Raw genomic sequence first — 17,089 nt, forward strand, 5'->3', positions numbered from 1 at the left:
AGTGAAATACTATTTTTTAGCTGCCTATCTCTGCGGGTTATTTCCCTCTGGTTTGGTGCCACTAGAATTTCACTTAAATGGCCTGAAACCAAAACGAGAACACATAAATAATGAGTCGAAGACATCAGTTTTAGTTATCTCACATGAAGAACTTGTGTATTTGTGTGGTTAAAAAGTTTTATATTTGATATTGGATATGAATATTTTTAGAAGTACGCCGACTGTTTCCTCTGAGATACTGTGCCTAAAATTCTGTCATGTTTTTGGTACATGTGCAATCATGTGAAAACATTTTTTTCACAGGACTCTATGCAGTCTTGTGAAAAACAAGTACACCCTTACTGTTTCCCACAGGAATCAAGGCAGTACGAAGCAGAAAGATGCTGCTAATCAACTGCATTTGATTAAATGAACATCAACATTTCGGCAGTTTTCAGGCTTTTAGGTGAGTGTTAACAAAATGTCACAATCTTCCCAGGATTTGATATCCAAGCAAATTCACCACAAGGTCAGACTGTGCAATGCTCAGACTCTACAGGCCTCATTTAGCACAATAAACGCTAAAGTTCATGACAATACAATTAGAAAAAGACTAAACAAGTACGACTTCTTTGGAAAGCCTGCCAGGACAAAGCATCTTCTTTCCCCAAAATAACATGGCTGCAGGCTATAGAGTCACAGATTAGCATCTACAAAACAACAACAAACAAACAAAAAAGCCCTCAGAAGACTTCTTGAACCAAGTCCATTGGACCAAAGTGGAGATATTTGACCTTACCATCAATGGACTGACCCACGAATCACAATGAATTGAAGCAATGTTATAAAAAAAAAAAAGAGTGGGCTACAATTCTTTCACAACGATGTGAGAGACTGACAACATCATACAGAAAAGATTACTTCAAGTTATTGCTGTTAAAAGTGGTTCTACAAGCTACCGAGTCACAGAGAGCTCTTAGTTTTTCACAGACTGCTCACATGGCTTTGAAAACTCTCATTTTCACATGACTGCAGATCTTGCTGTCATTTAGATTCATTGTTTTTTATTCCTATTCCTTTATCACTTCAGGTCATATGCTAACAGTGCCTGTTTCTCACTGACATGGCTCTGGCTCCTAAACTGGACCATTAAAAATTTTCTGGGTGCATAGACTATTTCCATATTCTGCCCACCGTGATCTTCTTTCCACAAAAATAAGAATTAAGTCATGCAATGAAAAGCAAAGCTGGTTCTGCATCAACACTAGTACCGGTGCCTTAAAAAAGACACAAGATGACCCTGCACCCACGTCCACTGGTGACCTTTTTCGCCTTATAAAGGTGTGTAGTAGCTGATGATAGGGAGTTAGGTTGGGACAGAGAAACCCTGGAGGGCTTCAACAGTGCGTAAACTGCTATTTTTGTGCTAGAGCAAAACTCCTAAATGCACTGAGCGTACAAACAGCACACATTCAAAGCAGGAGTGCTTGTGGTTGGCTGATTGGGTCTCTGGTGAAGAGAGTCAGATGTAAGCCACAGAGTGCTCCTTCAGTCACTTCGCCATCTTCAAATGGGCCATGCAGGGTTGTTATCTACATTGTGAGATGAATGTGAGGGCTAACACCCAGAATCTGTGCGCACACCTTTTGAAGGAGTGTGTTGCAAAAAGGAGACATCTTTTACTTGAAACATCTGACAGCTACACTTAGAAATTTTTGGAAAGAAAGCGCAAAGCTCCACACCAAACACACCACTGGGAGAAACTCTCAGGAAATGACTGCAATTCTGTTGCTTAGAGGAAAAAGTGCTGCTTTCTTTTTTTTGGGCCGTGACTACTGCATTTCCTCTCTTACAAACAAGAAGTCCTTCACAAAAAGAAAGAAAAAACTCCACAGTGAATCACACATCTGCTGGACACCAAAACCAAGAACCTCATCATAATTAATGCCAGCGGTATTTCAGAGAACTACCAAAGCAACTTGAAATCCACTCAAAGTTGGTTTTGCTGTTTTATCAAGCAAAACGGGGAGCAGTGATAGACTTTAAAATTTTTTAAGAAATTAAGCAGTGGTTTTAAATGAAGGCAATCATACTTACCTATGTGTTTTCCATACATGTGGTAGAAGAAGCCAAAGCAGTAGGCAGGTGGATTGGTGATACCGTAAGGGTTTTTAGGTGCTACGTTGAAAAATGGACTTATAAGCCGTGCTTGGTCTCCTTCCTTGCGCGGTCTTGACGTCTCAATATACATGTAGAAACCTTGAAATGGATAAAAACACACATGCGGACACCAGAGTTATGAGAACAAAATAAAAGGAGTTCAACATTTTCATAAACTGTGGTCTGATCTTTCAGTGCCTTCTCATCCTCTCGTGTCAAATACTCCCGTTTTATCAGAAGAGACGGCTGTTCTTCGGATTAGATCTTAAACCAATAGGTGTGGTAATACAAACTGCCAAGAGCTGATGGTCTAATTTAAAAAAGCAGAAAAGACTTATTAGAAGCGTGGCAGTGGCTTAAGTCACAGGTTTCACAGCTGTTGCAGCTTTCTCATATTTAGATTTTTTTTAATTGCTGATTCGTTTTGCCTTTACTCCCTTTCTACCTTTGCTTGGTTAATTTTAGCCATCAAACCTACCTGGCTTCACGAGATTAATGCAGCAGGTTTGAAAAAAAAACAGGCAAACAAACTTTAAATATGATTGCACGCATACAAAGACCCATATGTAACATACTGGGAGTGAGATCTGTATGAGAGGAACATAATAGAGCATCTAAATCAAAACTATTGACACAGTGTGACTAAACTAATAACACAGTTTTCATGACTTTACTAAACAAACTCATCATTTATTGGCTGAGTGAATGCTGACCCCAGCCCAGCAGCCAGACCCTGAACTTTAACAGGTAACAAGCAGATGAGCAGTCAGGCTGCTTCTTCCATTTTAAGCTGTTTATATTTAGTTATATATATAATTATATCTCTATATATTTCTCTGAATACTTATGTTGGCCCCATCAGCAACTTCACTGTCCCTGACTGTGAAATGTCACAAACAGCGATTTCTCTTTGAATCCCTGACAAATTGTTTTATCACTGTAAATATTGCGGTAATGACACCTTCCTTAATAAAGATAAGGGCCAGAGCTCACTAGTCGCAAAAAACCTGGCACAGATACAGTGAGGTTACATTTATGGTCCCTTGGTCTGACAGCGGTGGACAGCAGCAGTGATGCCTATAAGTCAGACAGCCCTCTGCGTGTGAGCCAAATTATCTGAAGCCAATCTCAGCCCAGCCACAGGCACAGGCAAGGTAGCTTGTGAGCGGCTCCACAGCCCTCCAGCCAAAATCAAATGGAATATCTCCCTCAGCTGAATCTCATATTAGATAATTATGCACAAAAAAATGAATGGGGCTGCTAATGAAATGCTGGACATTTTGAAACCATTAGGTGATTAAAGCCAATGCATTATTTACTGCCTCAGCTGCTGCTGCTGGTACCGTAGCACCATAATAGGCACCAACTGTATATTTCACCACAGACAACTTCCATCAGAGGATTCATTAAAAATCCTCTAAAAGACTCTTGCATATCCATTTTTCTTATTTAGTCCTTGAATATGCAATACCTGTACATGCAGCTCTCGAGAGCGAATGCTAAACTTACTATGCAGAGTCTAATTTGGGTGCCATGGAAACAGCGACGAGGCTCATTTAGAAGATTATCTTGCAAATAAATGATCAAGGATCCTCACTGTTAGTTTGTGCAGCATCAAATATTTGGTGACACAATGAGCACAGCTGAAATCATCTTCTTTGAATTGTCCCATCTTATTTCGTCGTTTTGAAAAGTGACACTTGTTTTTGTTTGTTTGCAAATAAACATATGAAATAATCAAAATGCTATGTGTCGTGCACTGACCGATAATGTGATAATCACATTGCTTCACTGTGCCCTGGGGGCATTTGTAGATTCATTCATTGTGGATGGAGCACATAAGAAACAACAGTGTCCATTTAAATGTGTGCATTCAACATGCTAATTTCTAATAGAACAAGCAGGTAGACTTTTTTCAGAGGCTCGCTGACAGCTGGCAAGAATGATCACTAAGGCCTAGACCAGCTGTGGTTTTTACTATTACCACAGATTTTTGCAATATCATTGCTCAGCCGTACATATAAATCACAAGATGAGAAATATTATGAAATTACTTGCTCACTGGTTAGTGAATGTTAAGGTTGGTCACGATTTGTGTTATACTCTGCAATATTTTTATCAATGCATAGAGGTTTTTGCTACAGTGTCCACTGTAATTGTAGCCTGTAACATTTATTCAGAGAAGAGAAACAATGAGGGCTTGGCAAAGACACTCTTATCATACATGATAATGACCCCGATTGCATTACAGCAACGTGCCGATCAATATACATTGTAAGCTCATCTATGATATATCACCACATCTCTATAACTGAAGGTAAAAAATATGCTCCGAATGGACCCAACCCCTCCCAAAAAACAAAACAAAAAACACATGTATGTATTTACTAGGGTGTTAACTTACCACCATTTTTTCCCTATGTTTTTTTTTTCTTTTTCAAAGCAACTTAGATCACTTGTGTTCACATTGCTCCCTCTTGATATGGAGGAGTAATGACATAATTACTCTGCTAATTGAATTGGTGGGGACAGGGTCACAACGCCTGCATTTTATGTTTTAATAAAACTATCAATATTTATTTCCACTGCATTGATATTATATCGCAAAAGGAAGCCAATACAATGTACCGCCTCATTGATATTTTGTCTGACCTCTAGGGAGGGCTAACGCACAGGCAGATTGTGCTAAACAGCAGGCCATTAAAAACAGCGACGCGCTGTTTTACAGTTTATGTATTTGGGGCCTTTTAAAATGCACCGATTCATCCATTTATTGTGATTATCAGTGTTGGTCAAGTTACTTGAAAAAAGTAATCAGTAACTAATTACTGATTACTTCCCCAAAAAAGTAATCCCGTTACTTTACTGATTACTTATTTTCAAAAGTAATTAATTACTTAGTTACTTAGTTACTTTTTAAAAACACGATTTACAACCTGAATAGGTGATAAAGCGATAGATCTTTCAGCCCAATTCTACTTTTTCTACATAATCCATCATACAAAATGTAATCAAATGGAAAAGTCCCTTTTTAAAACTTGTTTTATTAGTTTTAATCTTTTAACTTTATGCATCAAGGAAAAATTTAATTATATGCAACATTCTCTGACTGGAAGAAATTTGTTTAATATTTAAACCTATTTTCTGCACATTCCAGCACATAAAATAATTTTTTTTTTTTTTTTGTGTTTACACTCAGTCTTTCAAATAGATGCAAGTAAAACACAGCAGAAAATAAATAAAATCAAAGACTAGCGGTCCTTTTGCTCTATTTTCACCTGTAAAGCAGGAGTAGGTTAGGCGGAGGTTTACCCTGGTGCAGGTGTGCCGCGGCGGTCAGTGGAAGAATCCGCAAGTTTCTCTGTGAATTTCCCATTACGTCGTAGCTACTCGGTGCTTGCTTGGAAGTTTAGGGGTTTTTTTTCGCTGTAAAAAGAAGTTTTCTTCCCACGCACAACGGATACTAATGTTTTTGTCACTTTTTATGGAATCAAACTTAAAGTAAGGTCAGTACTTCCACGCTTTAAACGCTGCACGCTCATACTCTCTCCCGCACGCGATATATGATCCATTGTTGATCTGCACACAGCTGTTGTCACGAATGTCGCACTTGCTTATGTCACTGTCATGAGACATTCTGGCAAAAAAATCACAGTTTTAGTAACGCAGTAACGCAGCGTTCCTACAGGAAAGTAACGGTAATCTAATTACCGTTTTTGCAATAGTAATCCCTTACTTTACTCGTTACTTGAAAAAAGTAATCGGATTACAGTAACGCGTTACAAGTAACGCGTTACTGCCCATCTCTGGTGATTATTATCTTTTCCTTGTGTTTTTCAGGAGATAACAAAGACCACTTGGCTTGGGCGATGTGTTAAAAATTTCCAACCAGCCACCCTGAGTGTAACAACTAGCAATAAGGATTGTGCGCACGTGTGTCGATTTCCGGAGTTCTCCCACTCCCAATGAACCATTTCCAGCAAATGCAATCATGGAAGAGTATTTTGAGAAAAGAATACATAATCACCTAACTGGGATCATTTCGGTTTTGAACCAGACAAAATGGGCAATCTGAAGGACTTGATGACCTAAGGAACTATGCAATCAGATGAAGGATACCTCTGCTTACATCCTCTGAATGAACAAACAGATGGGGCATAAAACATGCCATGATATGGTCGGGAAACTTAACCACACATACATTTTTGCTCCAATTCTTAAAGATGACTAATAGTTCAACCTTGCTTTTAACTCCAATTGATGGGTCATTTCAACTAAAGACAGCTTCACTGACATTTAATCACTGACATATTTTGTCAAAGAAAAAAATCATGGAATGTGCGTAATGTGGGACAACTCAACCTGCCAGTTGCAATTACCACACGCCTTGAATATTTCTTTAGAGGTTAATTATTTATCAATTTCTCTCTCAAGGGCAGGCCATCAAATTAGCAAAGTAAGACAATGAGAATCATCTCCTCCATTAATAAAAAAAGAAGTAGCCACTAGCTAAAACAAATATGCAATACTTTTACTAGGGATAAGCAATGATTGGCTAGTCGCTGCTTGGACATGTCAAGGGTGGAAGTTTGAGCTCCTTACCTTGCTTGGAGCCACTGTGATCACCACTAGGGCCAGTGTTGGGCGTATACTTGGTGTCGCGGGTGGCTGCGCTGTGTCGCGTCCAGTCAAAATCATCATTCTTGTCCTGGGTGAACATGCATATGGGCTCCTCCTCAAAGCTGCAGTGGAACTCTCCTGGTGAATGACAGAGCACGTCGTTTCAGAAGAGTGAGAAGTTACAGTACACTGCTATGTCTTGAGTAGCGCGACACCTACTGTATAATCTATGACATTTCCTGCGGCATGTGTGCGTGTGTGCATGTGTCTCGGGGGGATACATAGACCAACCCGAGTCCTAATTACATCATGCAATCTGGTGAAAAGAATTTCTATATTAAGTCGTGACCTCTCACTGACTGTGAGGGAGGTGCCATTGAATGTGTTTTTCCTTTTTTTTTGACTACGACATGCAGTTCTGTTTGCTACTTAAACAGAGTCTATGAAGACAGAGTGCGCCACTGAAGAAACACCCAAAGGCGGTTTGTGTGTGCGACTATCAGACAGCCCACTACCGAAGCATGATGGATGACATTCGATAAACGCAGCCACAGCACAGTAAATAATTTCAAACTTAATACAAATCTCCTGTTAAAACATAATTTTGTGAGGTTTGGCACAGATACAGTAGAAAACTTTTATCTGAATCAGGTGAGCCTCTTGTGATTTTGAACAATCCCCGACATCCCCCCTTTTTAACAGGTTTAAAAGAAAAATGGGGTGATTGTTTTCCAATGTTTCATATCCTCTAACTGGTGAGACGGTGTAATCATTTCTTTAAACCTGACACCGCCTTTTCTATCAGCTTCCATCTTCTCTGTAGTAGGTGTGCAGGTGAAGATATTAAGTCCCCCCACCCGTGACAACAAGTTCAAAACAAGTGGAAGGACTGAAAGAGTGTGGAACGACGTTGTTATTGGTCACATGAAAGGGAACGTATAAGTGAATAGACTGTGATGATGAGTGCAAATCCCCATGCACTCAGTTTAATGAAGGGGTAGTGGCTGGATCAACTCTGTCAAAAAGAAGAGAGAAAAAAACAAACAAACGATGCAAAAAGCACCTGACCAGAGGACTCGGCGGCGCTAAGCGGTGTCCTCAAAGAGATAGCAAAAACACAGCATTTAGATTCAGGACGCAGGCATGTGCTCTGATAAATATTCATTGATTTATTAAAACGTAGCTGGGAGCAGTTTGGAGTGGTGACCTTGAAAGGAGCGGGATCTGCAGCTTTTACTCAGGTAATGGAGGTAACACAGACGTAGAGGTGTGGTGTGGGTGGATGGGCCGGGGGATGGAAGAGGGCAGTGATGCTGCGAGGCAGAGAGAGAGCGAGAGAATGAGCTCGAGCGAGAAAAGAAGAGGTGGTGGAGAGGGAAAAGTGCAGCAAGGGGCCGCGTTTGAGGCACTCTTGACTCTTCTCCTCATGAGCATGCAGATTTAAATGGAGGTCTAGCTCCTGGTGCAAGACATTAACGTCCCTATCCGCAGAGAGCTAAACTAAATGTTTTCGCCTCGTGCGCCTCAGAGAGATAGGAGGATTTGGAGGATAGGCAGAGGAAGGAGGCAGGGGGGAAGGGGAGGCATGCAGGTAAGATAGTTTCCTGGAGGGATTTGGATAATGATGTTGGTGATTAGGATGTTTGCTATTATGTTGGCAATGTTTCTGTGAACACCCACCAAAATATATATCTATAAAAATAAATAAACCACGATACAAGGCAGCACACTGCCGCACAGCAAGCAATGATTAAGTCTGGATTCTCAAGGCATGAATAATGTGAATTTGTAAAGTTTCAACAATGAAACAATGCGTCATAAATGAAGCTAAACATTAAAGAATATAAACAGCTATGGCACAAATGCATGCATAATTAATGCTCACAGAGCACAGAAGGTGCAAATAAACTCATGCGCCCAGAAATACACACACCCGCACACACACACAGATACACCAAACGACATCCAACATCTCATGCAAACGCCGTGTCCAAAATGCACAATGTCAAATATCCTGACGCAAGCCTACCCTTTTCTAAAGGCAAGCCTTGCTCAATCATTGCTCATTTACTCCCGTTTTAGAGTCGTTTAAAAACATCTTCCAGTTCAATACTGATTATTTAAGTCGGCTCTCTATAGACGAGACAGTTACTTGGAGTATCCCCACTGTTTTCACAGCCGGTGTTGTGTCAGAAGGAGCACTCTGTCTGATGAGACATGCTAAGTGAGGTGCACATTACTTACTCAGGTGAGGGTTGATGGGAGCTGTGGAAGAGAAAGGCCAGGGATAATCGTTAGTACAAAAAATCTTAGAAGCCTGTCATTACATGAAACACTTATTAAGAGAAAATGTGCATGAAGGCACACGCCGACGTAAAAGAGCTCAACCTGTTGCACTTTCAGACACTGTGTGGCTGCCTTGTGAGCTCTGCTATTCAGCATGTAGCAGAGTATTATACAGGCATAAATTAACCTTTTGTGAGCAACAAGGAACATATTATGTAAAGATATAGCAGAGAAATAAGAGCTTCAGTAAAAGTGGGACTCGTCTGTCTGTCTGTCTGTGCAGCCTCTGCTTTGCAGTGAGACAGAAACACAGTGAAAGTGCTTATTAAACATTTCTGACCCATTTGTCATACAGTGCTAGCATGGTCTAACAGCCGTGGCAAGACAGGTTTCTTTTTGGAGTGTGTGACCGCAGAAACAGAACACTGTTTGCAAAGTATCTGTGCTTCGTCTCTGTAAAGCACTTTTGCCTTCTCAGTGTAAAAACACGAAGGAAACACGGCACCAATCAACTCCCGCACTCAGAACAATGATTATTGAGCAGACACAAAGAGAGATGTCTGGGATTTGAAGTGGAAAAGGTGACAGCATTTATTTGCAGTCTGTTATCTAATGTAAAAGAGTGAGGGATTAGGAAGACCAGCCTGACCACATTAATAAGCTTATAGCGCAACTGCTTATCATTACTGCCATTTACTGGCTTTGCTGATGTTCTTGTCCAAGGTGACTTCCATTTAGAACACTAAGCCTATTTTATCCTTCCATTTAGGAGCCAATAAATCACAAAAATGAGTAATAATCACAAGTGTGTCTGCTAATCAGTTTCCTGCAACTTATATCCTGTCTTTTCAAACCCATCATTATGAAAACTTTGAGATCAAACGCTAACGGAAATACACCGAGGACTTCTTTTGCATTCTGTCCACCTAACCACAGTTCAATGCTTTCCTCATTGATAATTTAAGAGGCTACTGCCGCAGCAAACACATAAAGGTCAAGGGTATCACACAGAGTTGCAGCGAGCCAGTTAGTCGGCACTTCACTTTTTGCAGAGTAAATACCATTTAACCTGTCAAGAAGATTCATGGGCATTTTCATGATCGATTGCTGACCGGCTGAATAGATGCGATACATCAGCTTTACTACAAAACTATGTTGCTGGGTGATTTATGAAACCTTGCTGTTCATGGAGGGAATTGATTTTAATCCAACCAATTAAAGTGAGTAATAACAAATCATTCCTACAAAGGAAAACATGTAGTGAGAGTGGCGAAGTACAGGGGTGCTGATGAAACTGCTGTTATTAAAAGCTCGAGTTACAAAAAAAGGAGGGATTTCTGTTTATTGTTGTGTAACTCGTGGAAATGTATGTTTGCTCGGGGATAAAAGGGGAGATAGACAAAGACACATGCCGTGAAGCAACTAAAATTGCATTTTCAGCGCACACCTTCCTTGAAAACGCTTTAAGAATCTTTTATGTGACTGTGAAAATACTCACCGCCCGACAGTCACTGCTTCCCACTGAATCTACAGTGGACTGCACAGAGCAGCACAGACTGCAGAGGGGGAGGAAATCATCCCGGCTGTTGCAGAGAAAATGTTTTAAATGACAACTTACAGCCTCGAGCCTGCGAAACGGATGCTGAGGTTTCTGACAAAACTCTATTCTTTCAGGCCCCCTCCTGCTCGCCGGCTCTCTCCATCTCAATGTCCCATTTCCTGTAACTCTCACTCCCTCCCTCCCAAATCCCTCTTTCTTCCGATACTGTGGTTATGAAAATGTATTTCGTTGTCTGCATTTTTTTTTTTTACCTGCAGCTTCCCCCGACTGACTCACTACGCCTTAATCCAATCCAAAAGAGTGTGTCTGCTCAAGCAGTGTCTCCATCCACACTGAGGAAATCAAGCTGTGCACAGAGAAGGCCCAGAGGCTACTTTTACGACTGTCTTGCATGCAAACACTCTCTCCAGATCACACTTGCATAAAACAGATAATTTTACTTCCAGTATAGATGACTATATTGGATATGGGAAAACAAACAAGCATTAAAATAAACTGCGACAGAGCTCAGCTGTTGACTCGAGCGTTTTAAATGAAGAACTTTTTTTAAAGAAACGTTGCCGCCTTGTCTGTAACTGTGTCTGAACTCCTGAAAACAAGTAGCAGACCTCAATTGCCCTTCTTCAAATGCGCTATGCCGTTAAAGAAGAGATGTGCAAAACCCTCGAGCTCACTGCAAAGGCTTTAAAAAATATCCCAGATTTTCTTCTTAATGCTGCAGCACCCTGCTTTTACCCCCATAGCTAAAAAGCCTCAAATAATGATTGAGGATGAAATGTAATTTTGATAGTTGTCAAGATAAAAACTCCCAGTGATCACACAGTGGAGTGAAGAGCGGATTTTTCTTTTCTTTTTTTTCTTTCAAACTTCTGTTATTAGAGCACATATTAGGTGCATGTCTGCCTGACTCCTGGTTTATACTTTTCCAGCTGAGAGGACAAAACAAGCTGCATGCTTGATGCATGAATGCCTCCCATCCAAATTGCCTAATTTTGATTGAAACACAAAGTGAGCTCATTGACCGCCAAAGGACATTGGTCCATGGAGGCTGTTCCGGATACAATCACTGACTTCATCTTGGCAGGATTCCCTGCCCACTGGCCTGCGGCTACATTACAAAGCAGCAGACAATTCCAAGGCTGCAGCCAAGTGTCCTCATAGACAACAGTGGCATGCCTGGTTTTATTCTTTCTTTTTTTACTGACCTCATATAATCCATACACTCCCACATTCCCATCAATCATATTTAGGGGTTATGGGTGCGTGCCATGATGTTCTGAGAAGGCCCTGTGATAGCTCCACAGCTGCCCAACCATCAGCTGGAATAATGACAGTGTGGGTAAATGTAGTTCAGCAATCTTTCCCTCGTGTCTCCGTGACCAAAATAACAAGAGCGACATCACACCATTGTGTCCTTTTTTACAAAAGCCTACTGAGGATGCACTGCTCTGCACAAGTCCTGCAGTAACACACACGGACACACCCGAGCCATGCTGAGCCCCGTGCAAGGCTGTTCTTTCATTAGTGCGCATATACATATATGCACTGATGGATTGGCATTCACTTTAATCTAAAGAACTGAAGTATAAATGACAGAACAAAGAAGACAAAAGGATATCATGTGTCATGTCATGTCACAACATGTTACAGCAGCAATCAAAACAGTTCAAATCATAAATATGCTGGTCACAACTCTTCGACCAAAAACAAGAGTGGATTTCAAAGGAATGTCAAACGGAGGGGCCATCCAGCTGAGCACAGGGAATCCACGAGTCATGCCTTGCACACTTGGTGAGCATAGATTAGCACGAAAAATGGAAACAGCGAGAATCAGCTAGCTCTGTCTGAATCTTTCAGGAGGTAAAGAATCCCAAACACCAACACCTCTAAAGCTCAATAATTAATATGTCATATATCATTTAATTCTTACCAACTAAAAAAGAAAGAAAAAAAAAGAGTGAAAATATCTATAGCTCAGAGATCTTTAAGGCTTTTGTGCAGTTGCCAGGTGAAAAAGAAACTCTGGGGAGTCACTGCTACAAGGCTAGCTGTTCAGTCTTTGTTCTAATCCAAGCTCACTGAGTGCTGGCTTATATTTAATGAACAGATATGAAAGCTGTATTGATCTTGAATAAATGTATTCTTTTAAGTGAAAGTACTTTATAAAGCAGAACTCCTGAGCATGTACAAAATACTGTATCAAAACAACAGTTACTATATAGCTATAGCTGCAGCCAAGGACTGCGCTGCAACATGTGCTGTATCTTATTGGTCATGAACATGATTATATGATCAAAAAATGATCAAGGAAGATAGTACCAACCCTCAGAAGCTATGTGCTGAAAGCTTTGGGTAGCTTAAAAAACATATAGATAAAATATAATCTGAATTCTCAGGTTAAAGCATGCTTCACAGCAACACAAAGAGACAGAACCTGGGACAGCTTTAACACTGAGTCACCGCTGTTCAAACAGAAACACCCCACTTACAGCGAGAAACTGAATTTAATATAAGATTTAGGGAGTTTTGCCTTAAGGAGAGGTGTTGTATATGTCACTGCAAGGTGCATAAAAATGGAATATTAAGAAACAGCAGCAGTGTTTTACTGTGACACGGTGAGGGTTGACTGGAGGCTTAAACATTCAATCCTGTGTATTGGAGGAAACCAGAGAGGAAGAGAGACATAGTGGGAGGGGAGCGTTATGAGGAACACCAAACAGATGCTGAGTTTGTCACTGCAGCAAAATTTAAAAGAGCATCTTCAGAGCTTGGTGACATAGCCATTCTTCATCTTGCAACTGGGGACACTGTAACCGCTTTTGTGTTTTCGTGCCAAGTCACAGAAAAGCTGCTACCATCGACTTTATGTGGTTCAGAATGATTGCTCGGCCTTTTGGGCAATGATGGAAAAAACTTCCTCTAATGGAGGACTTATGTTGCAATTTAACACAGGGCAGAAATGTTCAAGCTAACAGCTAACAAACAAACAAAGCCGTGTTTTTTCTGTAGGTTTTCTTCATTTTTTGCAATTTCTTTCATTTTAGGGTCACAAGGAGGAAGAGAATATCCCACCGTGCAAGGCAAACACATGAAATACGTTTATCGGTTGCTGTTCAACTTCCCATTTATGCAAATACTCAAATAAATGAATAAATGAATGCAATTACCAAAGTGTGTGCTGAGTCTATGCACAAATTTAGACTGGAAGAGCCAGGGCTAAAGGTTTATTCAATCCCGCAGCCTCCTTATGGTGAAGCAACATTGCTTGCCACAAATTAATCCAATTAAAATTAATAAAAATGCAAAAGTCATTAAATTGATTAATTTGGGTTAGTAAACCTTATTTGTGCTTGGACCCTTTGGGAGCTTCCCAAACAGTCAAATCTTGGACATGTCTTTGAATCAGGACAATAGCAAATGCAGGACTGCCATGAAAATGCTACCTTAGATTTATATACCAAAGACAGGACAGGACTTAAACATAGTGATTACATAGCGATAAATAGAAGAACTTTTATAACTTTTTTTTCAATTCACTGTAAATTTCCAAACCCATAAAGCCTTTGTGCTACAGCCCATACACAGATGCCCCACAGGTCCATGTTCCCCAGTGAGAATGAAACTGAAGTGATAATGGAGAAGGTCCTGGGCTGTATTTCACACATCAGTCTCAGAGCAGAGTGGATATGGTTCAGCCCTACATTAGCCTGCTACCGTGGTGTTATGCTGTGTGTGGGAGAACAGAGCAGCCCTAGAGTGATAATTAGTCCAGCCTCTCGCTGGGCAGGCGATTTGCACGTCAGCATTGGCTCTCCTCTTTCTATCTTTTTTCTCCTTCTTCTTCTTTTATTACTTTGTTCCCCTGTATCTCCCTTTTCTTCCCAGTCCCAACTTGGCTGCCTCCATCACTCCTTCTGCGCTACTCCCTGCCTTAATTAGCCTCAATTCCCCTCACTTCGCTTCGACTGGATTCATTTGGATTCAACTCCACTGAATTCAATTCAAGGTTGACCGGGGGAACCGCGCAGTATCACAAACTACTACAAAAATAACAGTGGAGAAAGTTTATCTGCCTCTCTCATTTCTCTCCTTTTTCCCAATTCTCTTTGCAGAAGCCATGATGAGCTGCAGTGAAACTGAATTATTCACAACTGCAGTAGCACCACTCTGGAAGAACTTGGCAGTCAGTGATAGACAGAAAACAGTCAGTCACTTAGTTTCTGAAGATGTACATCTCAAGTACCTGTGCATCTGTTCACTGGTACTACTGGGCCAACTGTGGATACTACTGTAGTCTTTGTATTGTTTTTGCCAGCATGCCATCCCACAAGCTGGAGAATCTATCTCTGTTTGCAACCTGCTATTTCGTTCTGTAAAGAAATACAGTGTGTTTTGATGTATTCTCAGTGGTCGCAGTGCACAAAATCCTTGTGATGTCCTTCTGGCTGCTATTTTTGGCTGCTGTACTTTTATCAGAGAGACTCTTTTGATTCAACCTTAGTTTAACCTCATTTGTTATTATTGCTTTATCTCCTTAAATCCAAGGCTGAGATGCCCACCTGAGAACCGTCGCAAGGCTATAAGGTCAAAATGAACAACCTTGAGCTCTATGGATGAGATATACTTAGGAGAATTTTGAAATACAAAGTCTATTTTAAGTCCTTTTCAGTCTGGAGATAACGACGAGTGACGATTTTGTTTCATCTGAATCAGAAATGTAAATAGGAGATTTAAAAAAAACAGCAACAATCAACGGGTCGGCGATCCAGATGTTACTGCTCCTGTTTTAAAAAGTCTCGAGTGCAACTCTCAACTACATTTTGATGCACCAGAAATAAATCCTAGATGCATTTTAGTGGTGGCAGTAAAAGGTGGCCATTTCAGTCAGTGTGACATCCTTGGAAACCTTTGAAAAAAAATTCTGCCAGTTGGGTTTTTATAACAAATTCAACCTGGACTCAGAACAAGGGGCCCCAGGGAGGACGAGGTCAGTATGACTAGATGTATTTATTTATTTAGTTACAATTTTTCAACCTTTTTCTCTCTCTCGCCTGTAGCTCTTGCTTTTTTCCCTTGCTGTCCCTCAGGTAACTTCACGCTTTCTCTGGAGCAACGTTAGCACTGTAGTGATCTGCAATTACTGGCCGCACCGATCTGCTCTCTGCTTGTTGTTACAAACTGCCTCCACTTCCTTTGGAACCCGGCACGCTCTGGGCAGACGGCGTCCCTCCCTGCGACTGGTTTTGTTGTGTGTTTCCCTGTTGCGTATTAAATCATTACCAGTGCTGCCGAGCTCTTCCAAAAAAGGGTAATTATTGCGGTTTTCTCTATAAAATCTGAGTATTTGTAAAGCACTTTGTGGCTTGTTTTAGAAAATTGCTACATAATAATTATTATTATTACTTTTATTACTGTAGTCTATAAGAAATAAATCAAATAAAATTATTACTGTTCTATCTGGCCACCGAGTCTGGGCAAATGTACAGTAAGATTTTTATGCTTTTCATGTCAGGGTCCATGTCAGGCATGGTGAGGGCAAGAACCTTTCAAAATATTTACAATGTGATGTGATGTCAATTATTATATGAGAAACAATCCGGGGGACTAATCAGATCCTCCGACAAAGACAAAAGACAGAAAATTGCATTGTTTTGGGAGGGGGGAACTGAGCGAAGGCAGCAAAGCACGACTCATCTCTGACCAGCTCTGTTTGGTCTTGTTACCCAGGCTACATGCTTGAGTCATCTGAAGCTTCAATGTCATGATGATCTCTCAAGCACAGACACAACAAGTCAGCCTTTGCCCCGGTACAGGGGAGAGCTGACTCAAGCAATGAAGGTCACTAAGAAGGGATTAGTCAGTTGATCAGCATCCATTTGGCTCAAACGAGAAAAGAAGCAAAGCCGGCTGAATTCGAGCTGTCTACAGATGACTGAATGTGTTACATGCAATTCAAATTACTTCAATCAGTTCCCTTTTTTTTTACTCGCTCTTTCCTCGTACGTCTTATGCAAAATAACTCATCATCGGATCTTTGTAATGACTGCTGATGCTACGGCGAACTTTTGATATCATCGTTAGTGATGAACGTACGCCGTAAGCACAAACTTCAGCAGGAGTTAAAATCTCTTGTCTCCTTTACCTTGTTTTTATCTGTTTGCTGGCTGTCAAAACACTGAAACAATAGAAAAAGTATGTAGCGCTTACCACTGTAGGTGACGATACGGATGGCAGAGTCCCCCTCGCCGAAACGCGTGATGGGCGTGAGGCGCACCTCGTAAGACTCGGGCTTTATCAGCTCAGTCAGGTTATGCGTCATGAGCTCTCCTTTGTTGATTGTTCCATCCACTGGGATCTCCTGCTCCCACCAGCGCTGGAGCCCCATCTGTGTCGGAAGAAGAACCACATGAGGTTTGGGATATTAGACATTTGCTAGTTCTGTTTATAACTAACAGATTTTCAAATAGCAAAATGTTCCTGCTG

The 17,089-nt window shown here is 40.9% G+C and overlaps 1 protein-coding gene across 4 annotated transcripts in view; it reads right to left on the reverse strand.

The window, feature by feature from the left end:
- LOC146371479 (MAM domain-containing glycosylphosphatidylinositol anchor protein 2) overlaps positions 1 to 17,089 on the reverse strand; it is a 194,748-nt gene that overhangs the window by 11,698 nt on the left and 165,961 nt on the right. For all 4 annotated transcript variants that reach the window (XM_084953559.1, XM_084953558.1, XM_084953561.1 and 1 more), the window contains exons 12-15: positions 16,814 to 16,991; positions 9,004 to 9,024; positions 6,742 to 6,897; positions 2,077 to 2,238 (exon numbers count right to left, since the gene is read on the reverse strand). In XM_084953559.1, coding sequence (XP_084809685.1) covers positions 2,077 to 2,238; positions 6,742 to 6,897; positions 9,004 to 9,024; positions 16,814 to 16,991 — 517 coding nt within the window. The remainder of the gene's footprint in view (positions 1 to 2,076; positions 2,239 to 6,741; positions 6,898 to 9,003; positions 9,025 to 16,813; positions 16,992 to 17,089) is intronic.

Source organism: Perissodus microlepis, chromosome 15 (genome assembly GCF_051167445.1).
Source record: "Perissodus microlepis isolate ML-2025 ecotype Zambia chromosome 15, ASM5116744v1, whole genome shotgun sequence".
Lineage (NCBI taxonomy): Eukaryota > Metazoa > Chordata > Actinopteri > Cichliformes > Cichlidae > Perissodus > Perissodus microlepis.